Source organism: Ranitomeya variabilis, chromosome 4, assembly GCF_051348905.1.
Source record: "Ranitomeya variabilis isolate aRanVar5 chromosome 4, aRanVar5.hap1, whole genome shotgun sequence".
Lineage (NCBI taxonomy): Eukaryota > Metazoa > Chordata > Amphibia > Anura > Dendrobatidae > Ranitomeya > Ranitomeya variabilis.
The window spans coordinates 115,945,547-115,964,016 of NC_135235.1; the positions used below are offsets into that span (position 1 = coordinate 115,945,547).

The window sequence follows — 18,470 nt, forward strand, 5'->3', positions numbered from 1 at the left end:
TCACGGTCTCAGTGTTTATAAACTTCTGTGACGCACCTGGGGGTCCATTGTGGTCACCACTAGTGATGAGCGAGTGACCTCCGAGTACTTGTTAGTGTTTGGAGATTAAGTTTTCAGCGCTGCAGCTGAATGATTTACAGCTATTAGTTCAGCTTGATTACATGTGGAGAATCCCTAGCAACCAGGCAACCCCCACATGTACGTAGCCTGGCTAATAGCTGTTAATCATTCAGCTTAGGTGATGAAAACTTAATCTCCGAACACTAACAAATACTCGGAGGTCACCCGAGCAACGAGTATATTCGCTTATCACTAGTCACCACACATCTAAATACATTCCTTGAGGGGTCTAGTTTCCAAATGGGGTCACTTGTGGGGAGTTTGACACCAGCAGAACATTCCAACAATATCTGCTTTTCAAAACATTACCCCATTCTTGGGGAGGGGTCCACTGTTTAGGCACATCAAGGGCTCTCCAAATGGGACATGACGTTCGGTAATGATTCAAGGAAATTTTACATTCAAAAAGTCAAATGACATTCCTTCCTTTCTGAGCCATGCCGTGCACCCAAACAGTAGTTTTCTCCCTCATATTAGGTATCGACGTTCCCAATGAAAATGCAATATTTTGTGCCAAAAACATTTCTTGGGAAAATTTGTTTTTCTTTTATTTTTATGGCTCAACATTATAAACTTCTGGGAAGCACCTGAGTGTTCAGTGTGCTCACCACACATATAGATCAGTTCCCCCGAGGGGTCTATTTTCCAAAATGGTGTCACTTGTGGGGATTTTCACTGTTCACTGCATCAGGGGCTCTCCAAATAAGACATGGCATCAGCTAATTGTTCCAGCAAATTTTGAATTCAAAAAGACAAATGGTGCTCCTTCCCTTCCGAGCTCTGCCGTTTGCCCAAACTGTGGTTTTCTCCCTCTTATAGGGTATCTGCATGCTCAGGAGAAATTACCCAACAAATTTTGTGGTCCATTTTTCCTTGTACTTTTGTCAAAATAGAAAAAAATGGATCTGAAGTTAAATGTTCATTTTTTTAGAACAACTGCCAGAGTTGGGTTGCTTATAAGCAAAACAACTACTGATCGCATTGTTCTCCTGGAGCTAAGCCATCTGTTGATGTGTCAGTCTGTGGCTTTCCCATAGAGAATACAGGAGCACTCAACCGAATGAGCAGGAGGGAGGAGCGGAGCAGCTGGGTCAGAAGTTGAAAAGGGGGATGATTTTTTTTGTTCTGCAAGGACAATAAACTTCCTGTTTCTACACAGAGCAGAGAAAAGAGAAGAATTAGCTGTGTAGAAAGGCAAAATGAACAACTGTACATACACAGCGACATATAATGTGATGACTGCGATATGTTAAGAGGATAAAAACTTTGTTTGAATATATTATGATATCTGGGTAAAATGCTACTCATGTAATACTAGCCTGAGGGTATGTGCCGACGATCTGGCACTGGCAGCTGTTTGGCGCAGCGTATGTTCACTACGTCCATAGTGCTGCTGTCTATTGAACGCAGGATTCACCACGTCCAATACATTCTATGGGTGAAATTCCTCTCGCAGAGACTACCGTCTCCGCAAGAGAAATTGATGTGATGCGGTCTGGAGAGACGCACCGCATGTCGGTCTCTGCGGGTGAGCCGCAGGCGTCTCTGGACGCACAGTGGGCATAGGATTTCTTGAAATCCTATCCACTATGCTCTAACATCTGGACACTGCGGGTTGGAAGCTGTACACGTGTGCAGCGTTAAAACCTGAAGCAACTAAGGATCGTGGGCACCTACCAACCCACAGCGTTTACTGATTGTCTGCAAATACCCTAATAGGTACATGGGTGGTACAAATAGTTGTTACAGTGGTAAAGATTATTTATTTGTTTGATTAATTTCCCTTTATGCCAATGGATACAGTTGTTGGCAGTCCTAAAGCCTAGTCCATCCATGTCCTCCTTTACATTCAGTGTTTTAATGGCAATTTCATTGCCTTCAATCCCTGTGGTTTTAAGTATTTGTGATGATGTCATTTGGTTTCTGTAGTAAGAAAAACATTGGCAATAGTATGTTAAACAATGCGTGACAGTGAAGCTCAGGTGGGACTCCGACACCTGCCAACATTTGTAGGTCATCAGTTTAGGTATGAGCCAGTCTTATAACGTCAGTATTGGCATTGGACCAACAACCTTGCAGTCTTGGCCAGATTAAAAACTAGAAGGATTAGATTGTAGAGTTAAGCTAGCTATCTTGTTGTGAATGGTTAATATGATCATTACAATATCAGCAGCATACTGCTGCCTGGATCTTTGGGAGGTGGCCTACATTGAAGATCATGCATAGTATTGACCCAGATATGTTCTAACAGTTTTGAAGATTCTTTTGTGAGGCTTAAAGTGTGCTTTTACAGTAATCATTCTGCTTGTCTGAGCAGCTTCCCATGCTTCTCAGCTATAAGATTTTGATGAAATGGACCATGCGAGAAATATGGTTAAAAGCCTTTTTCATGTAAAACCCCCTAAAAGAAGAGAGTTGAGTCCATAGATCTGGAGAAAAAAGATCAATCTCCAAAGGAAACAAGGCTAATAATCCGTGAAACAATCTAGCTTCAAGAGCCTAGTTACAACGGGATCAACCAATGGTTTAAAAAAAAAAAGTTTGCATGCATTTTTTTTTTTTAGAAGGAAATAACATGAATACTTATGTAAATTTTGTAAAATTCTCATTGTGAATGTTCATCCAGTCATTTGACACTCAGGATTAGGGGGTAAAAGTTGTTCTTTATAGTTGTCCCTAAACTTTTAACAGCAGCTGAGGATTTGGGTGCAAATACTTTTGCTTCTTATAAAAAAAAAATATGGACACATTTGGGGTCTTTGTATGTATGTATCATTTTTTTAACTTCATGTATTTAAAAAAAGAATCTTTACAATATGGTTTCATTACAAATTTTGGACCGTTTTAACTTCTACAGCCTTTATGCCTCAGTACATAGTCAACTTTTTAGATCAAATCTGTCTGTGAGCTTTTTCTGACCGCAGGTTATACAGTATTAGGCTGCCGTCACACTAGCAGTATTTGGTCAGTATTTTACATCAGTATTTGTAAGCCAAAACCAGGAGTGGAACAATTAGAGGGAAAAGTATAATAGAAACATATGCACCACTTCTGCATTTATCACCCACTCCTGGTTTTGGCTTGCAAATGCTGATGTAAAATGCTAACCAAATACTGCTAGTGTGACGGCAGCCTTAGCCTTACCACTCTTCTCCCAAACTCGTTTAAGCTGAGATTTGACTACATCAGCGTTGAGCTATGAGATTATAAATAATCTTAGACTATGGGTTAGTAGAAGAGTAGTAAGATTATAAAGCCTATTTGAATGAGCTCTGTGATCCACCATTACCCATTTTGCAATTTGCTATGTATAGTGATACACAGAGGCTGTAAAAGCTAACTGTTAAAAATTTGTAATGAAACTCTATTGCAAAAATGTTTAACCTAAAGTACATGCATTTAAGTAACTAAAAATGTCGTTAAAGATGTACATATCCTTTAATAATAATACATAACCATAATTATTTAAATTATTTAATTTGCCTCCCTTAAACCTGGAATATTCATATTAGAATGGTTACAGATCCAATTGGTAACAACAACTAATTACTTCACAATCCCCGGTTTATATATGCAAAGGTCCAGTAGCCAGTCACCATGTTCCGAGACCCTATAGGGAGACAGGTGCGGGCCATGCTGACTAGATCAGATAAGTCACGTTGCTTTGCTTGAAGATTTTCTTTAATAAAGTGGAGACCTAAGTGTGTCCACTCATCAAGCAAGCTATAATGAAACAGGGGCTATACAATAAAAAAAACTCCTCCAATGTATAAAAAAGAACATAATAAAATGGCACTTACAAGTAACATATTGCACAAACTGCAAACCCACAGCAATATACAAAGCTAACTGCTTCAGAAGAATCATTTTAGATCACCTTTGCCTCTTATTGCCTTAGTAGAGCTAAAAGATAAAATAAAAACAAAAATTACCACCCTGTGTGCATGAGTAAATCTGATTAGTCTAAGGATTCAGAAACAATGAGGTCAGAAAGTCTAGATGTCAGTGTAAGATCTGAACCTTATGTTATTTCCACCGCTGTGATATGCCTGGCATGGGTTTTTTTTTTTTCTTCTCTACTTGGCAGAAATATTTATTTGTGCTATTTGGGCATAAGCAGAGAAAACACACTGCAATGGTAAAATTTTCCATGTTTTTAAGTTCATTTTAATGAGTTTGTTTTGCGTGTCAGAAATGAACGTCCCCTTATGGGAATGTACCGCTGTCAGGGAGCTGATGGATCACAGTACCGCAAGGTAATGTTTTTCCATAAATTGCTCTATTTTCATATGTGATTGGTGAGATTTGGACCAGGAGGCTCCTTTTTATGTTGTTTTGAGTCTTGGACGTGATTGTGATTTGTCATCCTATGAAATACATGCCGGTTTGTTAGCATAGGGATCATAAATTATAACAAATAAGAATTGTAAAAAAAAGTCATAAAAGATAGAACATGGGGTAATGGTGATGGAATATGTCACTTTATGTTGTCATCAACCATTTTTCAATAATTTACTCAAATATTGACAAGTGGCTTACCCAAATTATTATATGTCCTAGTACTGTCGAGGGTCTTTGGTAACAGGCCTGGGCAGCGTCGGATTGGAGCACCTTGGGCCCACCAGAGAAAATCATTCTTGGGGCCCACTATGTAGCTACATAGAAATAAATACAAGACCACCAATTGTGTGGTAAAACATGCTAATATCAGGGTATGATATAAGGTAGTACACATCTTAATTATGTAGCAGGGGTTGGGGTAGAATCATAGAGGGGTAGCCCCCTCATAGAATATAATGTAGCTCCCCTCATAAAATATAATGCAGCCCCCTCTCATAGAATATAATGTAGCACCCCACAAAGTATAATGCAATATAATGCTCCCCCACCACCCCATCACTGTCCATTCTACCACCTCCATCATTGCCTCCTCCCCCACCACCATCATTGTTCATTTAATCACCTCCATCATTGCATCCCCCCACCACCATCATTGCCCATTTCATCACCTCCATCATTGCCTCCCCACTACCATCATTGCCCATCACCTCCATCATTGACTCCTATCACCACCATCATTGCCTCCCCCTACCATCATTGTCAATCACCGCTATCATTGCCTCCCGCACCACCATTGCCCATCACCTCCACCATTGCCTCCCCCCACCATCATTGCCCATCACCTCCATCATTGCCTCCCCACCATCATTGCACATCTCTTCCATCATTGCCTCCCCTCACCATCATTGCCCATCGCCTCCATCATTGCCCATCACCTCAATCATTGCCTCCCCCTACCATCATTGCCTATCACCTCCATCATTGCGTCCCCTTCATCATTGCCTATCGCTTCCATCATTGCCCATCACCTCCATCATTGCCTTCCCCCACCACCATCATTGCCCATCACCTCCATCATTGTCTCCCCCTACTGCCATCATTGCCCATCACCTGCATCATTGCCTCCCCCCACCAATATCATTGTCCTTCCCCACCACCACACACACACACACACACACACACACACACACACACACACACTCACACACATTCACACTGGCTGCAGTGGGGGCACTAGGCAGCTGCTGGCCAGTATGCCAGCAGGTGTCAGTGCCTGGGCCCACCGGAGAATCCTCCCGTTCTCTGGTGGGCCAGTCCGAGCCTGGGTATCAACTTTGTAGACTTTATAGTTGCATCACTACATCAAAGTAATCTTTTTTTTTTTTTTTTTAAGGGAACATGTCAGTTGATTCTTGTTGCTGTGTTTCAGAGTCCTACTTCTACATTCAAAACATGTATGTTTTACTATGAAACGCTGTAGTGTCTTAGAGAAAAACAAAAGTGACTTATCCAAGAGTCATATCCCCATCCAGCTAGTGTGACCGGTTATACCCATGCATTTGTACAGGTAGAGAACGGTCAATATTCCTGAGCAGGCAGAGAAGCCTGCAGTAACATATGTTTTGATCTTGTCACCCTGGTGGAAGTAAAACATAGATGCTTAGAATGCAGGAGCCATTCTCTGACTCGAGCTGCTCATGGTTTGGCCAAAACTTATCAGTTGTTAGGCTCCCTTTAAGGAACTGTATATTAATTTTTGAAATTGCATATTTGACTTCATTACTAAATGAAACCAACACATTTTCAAACTACCACACAACTAGTAAAACAAAAATGATTATAAGGACACATTCACGCACCCATTTCTGTATTTGTGGGCCACATCTAACAAACGGCATCGTTCATATTCTATTTTTTCTTCCATTTTGAATCTTTTAATTTTTTTTCAGCCATTTTTAAAAACTGAAAGAGGTAGACTGTACTTTTTTTCATTGTCATTGGATAATGGATCTGGTAAAAAAAAAAAAAGATTGGAAATTGAAAATAAAATGTCTTCTACATTGCATCTGTTTTAAATAGATCATCATAGACCTGAATATTCAATTCCGAGCTGTAAAATAGTGTGTAAAGTATAGGACATGTAAAGAGCTTATCAGAGCAGACACACAGACCAATGAAGTAAAAAAAAAAAAAAAAAGTGTGAATGGTTCCAACTAAATTAGCTTCACATGTTTGACTGTCCCCTTACCCTACTCCACTTAACTGGCATGACTTGCACCATTTTAGTGCTTTTCAATAGAAAGAAGTTGGGTAATGGGATTTCTAGCCGTTTGTTTTACCAGGACCACATGGGGTTTTATAATAAAAAAGTGTGTTTGATGCTAGTTCTTAAAAATGATCTTACTACAACAATGTGACTGTGCATGTTTTAGACAAAATACACTTTTGCCATATAAATGTGCTGCAGAGAAACCTCTATAGTGGAGTATTACTTATTCTGCTAATATTATTATTATACATTTTTATAGCGCCATTTATTCCATGGCACTTTACATGTGAAAGGGGCAGATATAGACAAGCACAATAAGCATGAGCAAAACAAGGCACACACAAGTACAGAAGGAGAGAGGACCCTGCCCGTGAGGGCTCAGTCTACAGGGGATGGATGAGGATACACTAGGAGAGGGTAGAGTTGGCCATGCGGCGGTTCAGCAGACTAAGGATCACTGCAGGTTGTAGGCTTGTCGGAAGAGGTGGGTATTCAGGTTACTTTTGAAGGTTTCCATGGTAGGAGAGAGCCTGATGTGTTGGGGTACAGAGTCCCAGAGTTTGGGGGAGGCATAGGAGAAGTTTTGTATGCGGTTGTGGGAAGAGGAGATAAGAGGGGATTAGAGAAGGAGATCTTGAGAGGATCGAAGGTTGCGTGTGGATAAGTACCGGGAGACCATGTTACAGATGTATAGAGGAGACAGGTTGTGGATGACTTTGTATGTCATAGTAAGGGTTTTGAACTGGAGCCTCTGGACAGTAGGAAGTCAGTGAAGGGCTTTGCAGAGAGGAGAGGCTGGGGAATAATGGGGAGACAGGTGGATTGGTCGGACAGTAGAGTGTAAGATGGATTGGAGTGATGCCAGAGTCCTAGAGGGGAGGCCAGAGAGTAGAAGGTTGCAGTAATCGTGGTGGGAGATAAGGGCATGCACTAGCGTTTTTGTGGTTTCATGGTCAAGGAATGCACAGATCCGGGAAATATTTTTGAGTTTGAGTCGGCAGGAGGAGGCAAGGGCTTGGACATGATGCTTGAAAGAGAGGGCAGAGTTGAGGATCACCCCGATTAACCGAGCATGCGGGACTGGGGAAAGTGAGCAGCCATTGACATTGATGGATAGGTCTGGTGGAGGGGTAGAGTGAGATGGGGGAAAGATGATGAATTCTGTTTTGTCCATGTTCAGTTTTAGAAAGCGAGCAGAAAAGAAAGCTGAAATAGAAGACAGACATTGTGGGATTTTGGTCAGTAAGGACGTGAGGTCGGGTCCAGATAGATAGATCTGTGTGTCATTGGCATAGAGAAGATGCTGAAAACCGTGGAATTCTATGAGCTGTCCCAGGCTGAAGGTGTAGATGGAGAAGAGCAGGGGCCCTAGGACTGAGCCTTGGGGAACACCGACAGACAGGGGGAAAGGTGAGGACGTTGTGTGGGAGAGGGAGATACTGAATGTTCGGTCTGTTAGATATGACGAGATCCAAGATAAGGCCAAGTCTGTGATGCCAAGAGATGAGAGAATCTGTAGCAGGAAGGAATGGTCAACGGTATCAAATGCAGAAGACAGGTCCAGGAGGAGGACAGAGTAGTGTTGCTTGCTCTTGGCAGTTAGTAGGTTATTGGTGACTTTAGTTAGGGCAGTTTCAGTTGAGTGATGTGGTCGGAAGCCAGATTGTAACCAGTTAAAGAGGGAGCAGGAGGAGAGGAAGGAGGACAGTTCAAGATGGACATGCTGTTCCAGTAGTTTTGAGGCCTAAGGGAGAAGAGATATTGGGCGATAGCTAGACACAGAGGATGGGTCAAGGGAGGGCTTTTTGAGGATGGGTGTGATTGAGGCATGCTTGAAGGATGAGGGGAAGACACCAGTTGTGAGTGAGAGGTTGAAGAGGTTTGTTAGGGTTGGGATGAAGACTGTGGCGAGGTTAGGGATGAGGTGGGACGGGAGCGGGTCAAGCGTGCAAGTGGTGAGATGCGATCTTGACAGGAGGGTGGAGAGCTCGTCTTCTATCATGGTGGAGAAGCTAGTTTTGAAAGAACAGGGTTGAGCAGCTAAGAGGGGCATTGGGGACTGTGGACCAAATCTTTCTCTGATCGTATCAATCTTCTGCTTAAGGAAAGAGGCAAAGTCTTCAGCAGAAATGAGAGAAGGGGGGAGGTGCTGTAGGACGGAGTAGAGAATTGAAAGTGGTGAAAATCTGTTTAAGGTTGTGAGACGGTGGATATAAGCTAAATAGCAAAGCCACTAGAGACTCAAGGTCTACAAAAATTCCATTTTCAACAGCAGAAAAAAAAAAAAGGCAACACTTACCTGCCCAGATTTTGGAACAAATGCACTGCAGGGTGCAGCCAGCCCATAAAGCAAGATGTTCGGTCTCGCATGAGGGGTGTTCTTCACACCGGGATGCATTGAGAGTGTGCTGGCCAGCCCGCCTAATCGAAAAGTTAGGGCGTGACTAATAGGCTGTGAACCAGACACTATGCCTTACCATTGTGTGAACAACGCCCTATGTGGGCCTTTATTGTGCACTTGTATACTGGGCAGTCACCCCCTCCAGGAGTGGGTATATGGTGAGTGGCTGTTGATCTGGTATTTTGCACCTGTGTTGCTAATATCTTGCTTTATGGGCTTGCTGCACCCTGCAGTGCATTTGTTCCAAGATCTGGGCAGGTAAGTGTTGCTGCCTCTTTTTTTTTCTGCTGTTGAAAAGGGAGGATATAAGAGATGAGAAGTAAGTTTGTTTTGCAGCAGTGAGCATGGACTTGAATCTCGTGAGGGACTGCTTGTATGCAGTGAAGTGCTCGGCAGAGCGCAATCGCTTCCATCTCCGCTCAGCGACCCTGAAAGCCCATCTCAGTTCTTTGGTCAGGCTGGTCAGCCAGGGCTACATGTTGATTGCACGAGTTTTGCTATGTGTGAGGGGTGTGGCCGAGTCAAGTATTGCTGTTATTGTGGTGTTATAAAAAGTGGCAGCAGCATCTGTGTCATGAAGGGAATCTATGTCTGTAAGAGGGAGAAGGGACTCAGAGAGTGATTGTAAATTGAAGTGTTTGAGATTTCTGAGAGGGTGAGTGAGTTTGTGGAGTGGGGTTTGTGCACTAGGAGAGGAGCGAGAAGAGAATGTCAGTAGGTTGTGGTCAGACAGGGGGAGGGGTGAGTTAGTGAGATTAGTAAGGGAACAGAGGTGTGTGAAGATAATATTAAGCATAATGGGACCTGTATAAAGTAATCTTCATTGCTCGGAAATAATCTGTACTGAAGAAAAGAAACAGAGACCATCCTTTATACTATATAGAATTAAAATGTATAAATTGCCTAAATATGGTGGTAACATAACCTGAACAGGTCCATTTTCCTATAAATCATACTTATGGTATCGCTGTTCCTGAAGAATCAAGTAATCTAATCACTTATACCGCACAAGGAATGGTGTAGAACATAAATAAAACCAGTTCTTCACCTGCTATTGACTTTTTCATTCTGCCTCCCAAAGATTGCAGTAAGGCTCGGCTCATATTTATCCTGCTCTCTGCACTGAGCGCTTACAGTGGGGTTTCAGTGTAAATTTTTATTATTATAGCGCCATTTATTCCATGGCGCTTTACATGTGAGGAGGGGTATACATAATAAAAACAAGTACAATAATCTTAAACAATCTTAAACAGGTCACAACACAGGAGGAACAGGAGGAGAGAGAACCCTGCCTTCGAGGGCTCACAATCTACAAGGGATGGGTTAGGATACAGTAGATGAGGATAGAGCTGATCGTGCAGCGGTTCGGTCGATCAGTGGTTACTGCAGGTTGTAGGCTTGTCGGAAGAGGTGGGTCTTAAGGCTCTTTTTGAAGGTTTCGATGGTAGGCGAGAGTCTGATATGTTGTGGTAGAGAGTTCCAGAGTAGGGGGGGATGCGCAAGAGAAATCTTGCATGCGATTGTGGGAAGAGGAGATAAAAGGGGAGTAGAGAAGGAGATCTTGTGAGGATCGGAGGTTGCGTGCAGGAAAGTATTGGGAGACGAAATCTCTGAAATACGTGGTTGACGGAACCCTCGGCAGAAGATTCACTATTAGTGTTGAGCGATACCTTCCGATATTCAAAAGTATCGGTATCGGATTGGATCGGCCGATATCCAAAAAATATCGGATATTGCCGATACCCGATACCAATACAAGTCAATAGGACACAAATATCGGAAGCTATCTTGGATGGTTCCCAGGGTCTGAAGGAGAGGAAACTCTCCTTCAGGCCCTGGGATCCATATTCATGTAAAAAATAAAGAATAAAAATAAAAAATATGGATATACTCACCCCTCCGACGGCCCCTGGCTCTCAGCGGTGCAAGCGTCTGCCTCCGTTCCTAAGAATGCAGTGAGTGTAGGACCTGCGATGACGTCGCAGTCACATGAGCAGTCACGCGACCAATCACAAGACAGCGACGTCATCACAGGTCCTACACTCATTGCATTCTTAGGAACGGAGGCTGCCGGTTGCACCGCTGAGCCAGGGTCCGTCGGAGGGGTGAGTATATCCATATTTTTTATTTTTATTCTTTATTTTTTACATGAATATGGATCCCAGGGCCTGAAGGAGAGTCTCCTCTCCTCCAGACCCTGGGAACCATACGCACCGCACACGCCGAAGATGACTGGGAACTTATATGAACGTCCGATTCCGATTTCCGATATCACAAAAATATCGGAACTCGGTATCGGAATTCCGATACAGCGAATATCGGCCGATACCCGATATTTGCAGTATCGGAATGCTCAACACTATTCACTATAATGAGGCAGATGGGGACACTGTGGACACCATCTGGCCTATATGATCCAGCATAAAAGCATGGTCGGCCACAGTTGTGTGTACACCTCTGAAAAAGACAACACCACTAAAAAGAGGCCAGACAGAGACTGGAATAACACTGCTGATTCATTATTGTGAATGAATCCCTCAGGGGTTTCATGTGAATCACATCATTTGGAGATTTAGATGGAAACCCCTATGTAACTGCTCAGCGGATTGAGAAATCAATGGTGGGAGCGGGGTTATACAGACCTCATGAATATGGATCACTACATGGCAGCAGGTTTACAAATTTCCTGCTAAGAGTGATTTTATCAAACCTACAGAAAGTATCCCAGTAAGTGATGCATCACTGCAGCTGCCCTTACAATATGTTGCTCTCTGATTAGGTGATAAAAATCGGGTGACAAATTCTCTTTAAAGGGAACCTGTCATGTCCAAAAATGCTATACACCTGCAGATTTGTGGTTAATCCGCATGAAAATAGTGTTAAAATCCTGCCTGGCAGCCTTATTGCAAGAGCAGCAACAACCTACAACGAGAAAGTGAATTTATATCCTCCACTCTTTTTGGGGGAGTTGCAGGGGTCAGATATTCACTGCATGTTATGCAGTAAGAACGACTTATTACTCCCCGGCACTTTGATTGACAGCCTGCTCTATAAACACATGCTACAGAGAAGGCTGTTGAATCAATGTGCCGGGAGTGTTTACAGCCGCACTCCTATGTAATGTGCGGTGACTGTGATTGCTCCCTGCATGCCCTTATGATTGCATGATCTCCTCACTGAAGGTATCTGTTTTATAGGCATATATGAAACCATTACCATATATGATGCAGTTAGCTCAGATCTGGAGACTTAGCGGTTTAGGTCATGTCTTCCTATACGAGAACAGTCTGTGTTCCAGTGATGGGTGAAGCTGGTCTTATGCTCCAACTATTCTTGTTTGCCACTTGGAAAACACTTCATAAATAGCAAACACTGTTACTTTTGATAGCGTCAAGAGTTTACTATCCATATTATTTGATGACACAATATTATGATTAAATGTTCTTTTCCTTACGAAATGATGACATTCTATTAGTGTCCAATATACTGATGCATGTGTTGGATCCTGAAGCTTGGATTTCTGCCAGTATTCTCTTTCAAAATGTAACCTTTAAACTAATTTACCTAGAGACTTTCTTATCAATGCACTGAACACATTTTGGTGAAGGAAAAGTTGTGTCAATACAGTATTAGTATTAGTTTTCGTTGATGATCATCCTCTTGATCAAATTTGTCTAGTATTAGTTGTCATTGATGGTCGTCCTTTTGATCAAATTGGACAAAAAATACAATACTTTCTACTATATAAAGTATAAGGTTATTTGCATTCATTTTTTTCTTCTATCTTTATGTGCAGTCATGATAAAGATAGAATACCGACCATATGTCCATTAATCACAACAATGTATAAAAAACAAACAAAAAAAACCTTATTATGTTCAAGAGTAGGTAAAATTAATGGGTCAAACAGTAGAAGAGATGACCAGCCTCGGCAGGGAGGGATAGGAAGTTACATGTGTCATATTTATGATAAGTAATATATGTGCTTCAGGGATCAGTATAATTCATTAGAATCATAGGTATAGGTATATCAATATTATGAATGAGGGATTCTATTGTGAAAGAATATACATGACAAAGAAAGTATTGCTACAAAATGGGATGCAAAATAGAAAATCCCCCACCCAACCATCCTCAAGAAAAAGGCAAACTGGAATCCTAAACACAAATAATATCCAATGCATATATAATGATGATGGGTCATAGACCTAGACCCAACCAGTACAAATCCCATTACAAATCCTCACCTGTAGAGATTGTGACCACCCCGACGTGTGCTTTGAACGATCTATCACAGCAGGTGCATCTGAAGCGTGATCTGCCTGTGTAAATAGACTATGAAGTAACCGCCTACCGGAAACATGTTGCCTTTGACTGTTGTTTAACGCCGCACAACATGCAGTATAAATGGACCTTAAGGTTATATTTCTGAGACTGCATTCCCCATACAGAATATATTCTTGCTCTACAAAAATGTATTTGTAAATAAACGCATTGCCTCAAAAAAAAACTAAAATAAAAGAAATGAATATTAAAGGATAAATCCCTAATATTTTGATCTTGCAAGACACAAGGCTTTGTCAGCATTTAGCCAGTAGAACCACTATGCAGCATATAGTGTTGTTTTTACCATAAGGACAAAACTTGTTAGCATGGAAACTAATTACCTCCAAGAATCTGTGGTAGTCTGTTAATAAAACATTTTGAACAAAATAAACACTGTGCAGTACAGTGGTGAGGTTTAATGAGGCCCTGGTTGCTGGAATGGCAGCCTTCCAGAAGACCTGAATGCATTTCACAGCCTATCATAATATATTTCATTAGAAAATAAGCCTCTAACATCCTCATCAGAGTCTTGCATAGATGCATTAATTTCTGTAACATATGTACCGTAGTTATTTGTGCCCCAATCAAATTCTTTTTCTGTAGCTTTGTACAGTTTACACAGTGTAAAGCCTAAGAAAAAATTAAAATAAATTCAGTTTTTTGTTTTTTTTTGGGGGGGGGGGGGGCAAACATTTACACCTCAATCAACTATATTGTCAAAATGTACTGGCTAAAATTCATGTTTCTTGTAATCGTGACATGATTCACATGATCCCACCTTCTGTGCTTTTGGTGTTGGATAGTCTAAGCATTTCTGCCAACCCTTTTGTGCAATGCCCACTACAACACTAGGTTTGCTTCACGCACGCTCAGTACAATGTCTTTTAGGTGAATAATTTGTAGTAAGGTGCTTACTCAATAGGGAAAGGGAAGGGGGGACTCTAGGTTACGTTTTATATATTTACATGCACTGCTGATTTACAGAAAACAAATGTGAAGTATTACAGCTCAGGACCATTTGTTTCAATGGAGCTAAGCTGCAATAACAGAGCCAAAACATGAAAAAGTGCAATGCTGTACTCTTTGCAAAATCTTCTGCTACCATTAAACCCTTATGTTGACAACATGACATTATTTTTTTTAAATTGCAGTTGGATGGTTATGATTGACCAATTCACTCAACCACAGTTCTCTAATGGGTCCTTCATTAGGGTGCCTTTAAAAAAACCAAAACAATAATTCTGGTAATATTATGATTAAATTGTATACACTGTATGTAGTTACAGATACTGATTTTCATTATTGTTTACTGTTACTAAAAGTGGCCAATCCATTTGCCGCCTGGTTTTTAGGCTATGTAGTCAAGCAATAAAAGTGCTCACTGAAGTGATACTGCTGATAAACTATAAGACTGCATGACCAGATGTAAAATAGAAAAAAACAATAAAACATTGATGAGTCTGGATTGTCTGGTTAACTTATCATTAGTTAGAGAGACACAGGCTGCAGACCACTAATTGTATGTAATAACCTAATATGTTTACACCAACTGTAAAATGAATTAGTGGATAAATCCACTATTTCAAAAGAAAATATATCGTAAACTACTTGAGTGCCAAAGGTTATCTTTTTGATGTTTCATTTTTTCCTTTGAGCACCACTTATCTGATGAATAAGAGTGGGCCTCTTCTGATCTATTTGTAAAATTAATTAGTGCATTTTTGTTTATGGGCTTTTCTTCTCTTGTTTACAAAGATGGTTTCTTTTTTGTTGACAGATTAAAACAGCCAAAAATATGAAGGAAATGCAATTACTTCAGCTACGGAGTCTGCAGTATTTGGAGAGATACATTTACCTGATCCTCTTTAATGCTTACCTTCACTTGGAGAAGAAGGATACATGGCAGAGACCCTTCAGCAAATGGATGTATGAGGTGCGAAAACTTGTCACACGGTTTATTTAGCTTTCACATCCGTCTTCCCTTTATTAATGCCTGAACTTTTGAAACCTTACTGTATGTATAGAGTAATAAGGAGAGAATTCAATACACACAATGGCGCAGAATAATGATAATAAATTCTTATTTCTATAGCGCCAACATGTTCCGCTGCACTTTAGATTTCAGAGGGGACTTGTACAGACAATAAAGACATGAGTAATCACATACTTCAACAAATACCAAAATGAGTGCTTGCAAGCTTACAATCTATGAAGAAATAGGGGTGACATGAAAGGTAAATGGGGAAAGAAGAGCTTGTGTTGTACGGTCCAGCCATCAATATAATAAATAGGGTATTCACATAACGCTGCATGAAACGGTCACTAGCCAGTATGTGTATAAGCAGGGTCGGACACTGACCTCTGCTGGCATACAGGGTCGGCAGCTGCCTAGGGCCCCCATAGCCCCAGAGGCCCCCATCCAATGGCATATCGCTAATGGCGGCAAACTACACAGCTGCTATGGGGCCCAGGAGTCAGGGGGGCCCGCCCGTCACCAGCAGAGCAGCAGGGGGTGACAGGAGGCCGGAGCCATCTGCTGCAGCTAAAGCCTGTAGGTGTGGGGAGCAGTGAATATTAATTTCTCTTTAGTAGTGGGCACAGGCTTTAGCTGTAGCAGTTGGCTCCTGCCTCCTGTCACCCGCTGCTCTACCACTGCTGCCCGCAGCGCGCGCCACATTCAACTGTATCGGCATCATACCTCAGGGTAAAATGCAGCCCCCCCATAGAATATAATGAAGCCCCTCCACAGTATTATGGTCAGTAGTACTCACTCACTGATATAAATATTATATATATAATATACATTAATATATATATATATATATATATATATATATATATATATATATATATATATATACACACATAGTATATTACACAGGCGGCGTAGTATAAAACACTGGCCACGTAATATATAGCACAGCCCACGCAGTACATAGCAGCCACGCAGTATATAGCACAGCCCCCGCTGTATATAACACTGGCCATGTAATATATAGCACAGCCCACGCAGTATATAGCAGCCACGCAGTATATAACATAGCCACGTTAATATATAGCACAGAGATGTAGTATATAACAGAGCCTAGGAAGTATGTAACACAGCCCACATAGTATAGAGCAATTTGGGCACTATATGCGTGGTTAAAAAAGACTTAAAATAGAAAATAAACATATACTCACCCTCCGAAGGCCCCTTGAAGTCCTGGCGCCTGTGTGCGGTGCACGCGGCAGCTACCGGTCCCAGGGTTGGTATGAGCACAGGACATGTGATGACGTCACGGTCACATGGCCGTGACGTCATGGAAGGTCCTTCTCGCATAGCATCCTTGGCACCAGAACCTGCCACTTGCACTGGCGAGGACAGCGGACGACGTCTGAGGGTGAGAATAACCTTTTTTTATTATTATTCTTATTTGTAACATTAGATCTTTTTACTATTGATGCTGCATATGCAGCATCAATAGTAAAAAGTTGGTCTCACATGGTTAATAGCTGCGTAACCGGAGTGCGTTACACCATGCTCCGGAACGCTGGCATTAACCCTGTGTGAGGGCTGACTGGATGACTGGAGGGGAGTATGGAGCGGGCACTGACTGCGGGGAGTATGGAGCGGGCACTGACTGCGGGGAGGAAAGAGCGCCCATTTTGCCGCCGGACTATGGCCGTCGCTGATTGGTCGTGGCAATGGTCGTGGGCATTTTGCCATGACCAATCAGCGACTTGGATTTCCATGACAGACAGAGGCCGCGACCAATGAATATCCGTGACAGACAGACAGACAGACAGAAGGACAGACAGAAAGACTGAAGTGACCCTTAGACAATTATATAGTAGATAGGCCTCAGTTACCACAACTGTCTACAAGGAAAACTATTGTTCATAGCATAGCAACCAATCACAGCTCAGCTTCCAACTTTTAAACCACTCAGGGGAAAAGAAAGATGCTTAGTGATTGGTTGCGGAGAGGGCGGGGCTATGTGGAGTCGGCATGGCTGATACACGCACACGCACACACATGCACACACACATATGCACAAACACATACACTCAGCTTTATATATTAGATGGGGGGCTGCATTATGCCTTATGAGGGGCTACATTATATTCTATGGGAGAGGCTGCATTATGCTATATGGGGGGCTGCATTATACCCTATCAGGTGACTGCATTAAACTCTATTGGGGGGTGCTGCTTTATTCTTTGAGGGGGGCTGCATTATATTATATGGGGGCTGCATTATATTCTATGGGAGGCTGCATTATACCCTATGAGGGGGCTACATTATATTCTATGAGGGGCTGCATTATACCCTATGAAGGGGCTGCATTATACCCTATGAGGGGGCTACATTATATTCTGTGGAGGGTGTGCTGCGTTATACTTTGAGGGGGCTACAGTATTCCCTAGGGGGCTGCATTATACCCTATGAGGGGGCAGCTGTTGTGAATTCCGTTCTCGGACTCCCTCCTGTGGTCATGAATGGTACTTTGGTTAGTTCTGCTCTTGGACTCCCTCTGGTGGCTTCGAGCGGAACTGCTGGTCACTGAGGTTGGCTTTATCAGCTGCTCTCGTTTATTGCTATGCTGGCTTCCCTATTTAACTCCACTCAGATCGTTACTTCATGCCAGCTGTCAATGTCTTAGTGTTGGTTCAGATCTCTCTTGGACTTCTCTTAGGACCTGTCTACTCCAGCAGAAGCTAAGTCTTTGCTTGTTCATTTGTTGTTACTGCTTCCTGAATATATTTCTTAGTACTGCTAAATTCTAGTCCAGCTTGCTATCATGACATTCCCTTGCTAGCTGGAAGCTCTGGGGGTGCAGAGTGGCACCTCCACACCGTGAGTCGGTGTGGGGAGTCTTTTTGCTTACTCTGCGTGGCTTTTTGTAGTTTTTTGTGCTGACCGCATAGTTCCCTTTTCTTTCCTCTGACTATTTTAGTGAAGTCTGGCCTCCTTTGCTAAAACCTGTTTCATTCCTGTGTTTGTGACTTTCCTCTTAACTCACGGTCAAT

General features: G+C 42.2%; 1 protein-coding gene across 2 annotated transcripts in view; it reads left to right on the plus strand.

Moving 5' to 3' along the window:
* PALD1 (phosphatase domain containing paladin 1) overlaps positions 1–18,470 on the plus strand; it is a 324,772-nt gene that overhangs the window by 260,458 nt on the left and 45,844 nt on the right. For both annotated transcript variants that reach the window (XM_077259145.1, XM_077259146.1), the window contains one exon: positions 15,235–15,390. In XM_077259145.1, coding sequence (XP_077115260.1) covers positions 15,235–15,390 — 156 coding nt within the window. The remainder of the gene's footprint in view (positions 1–15,234; positions 15,391–18,470) is intronic.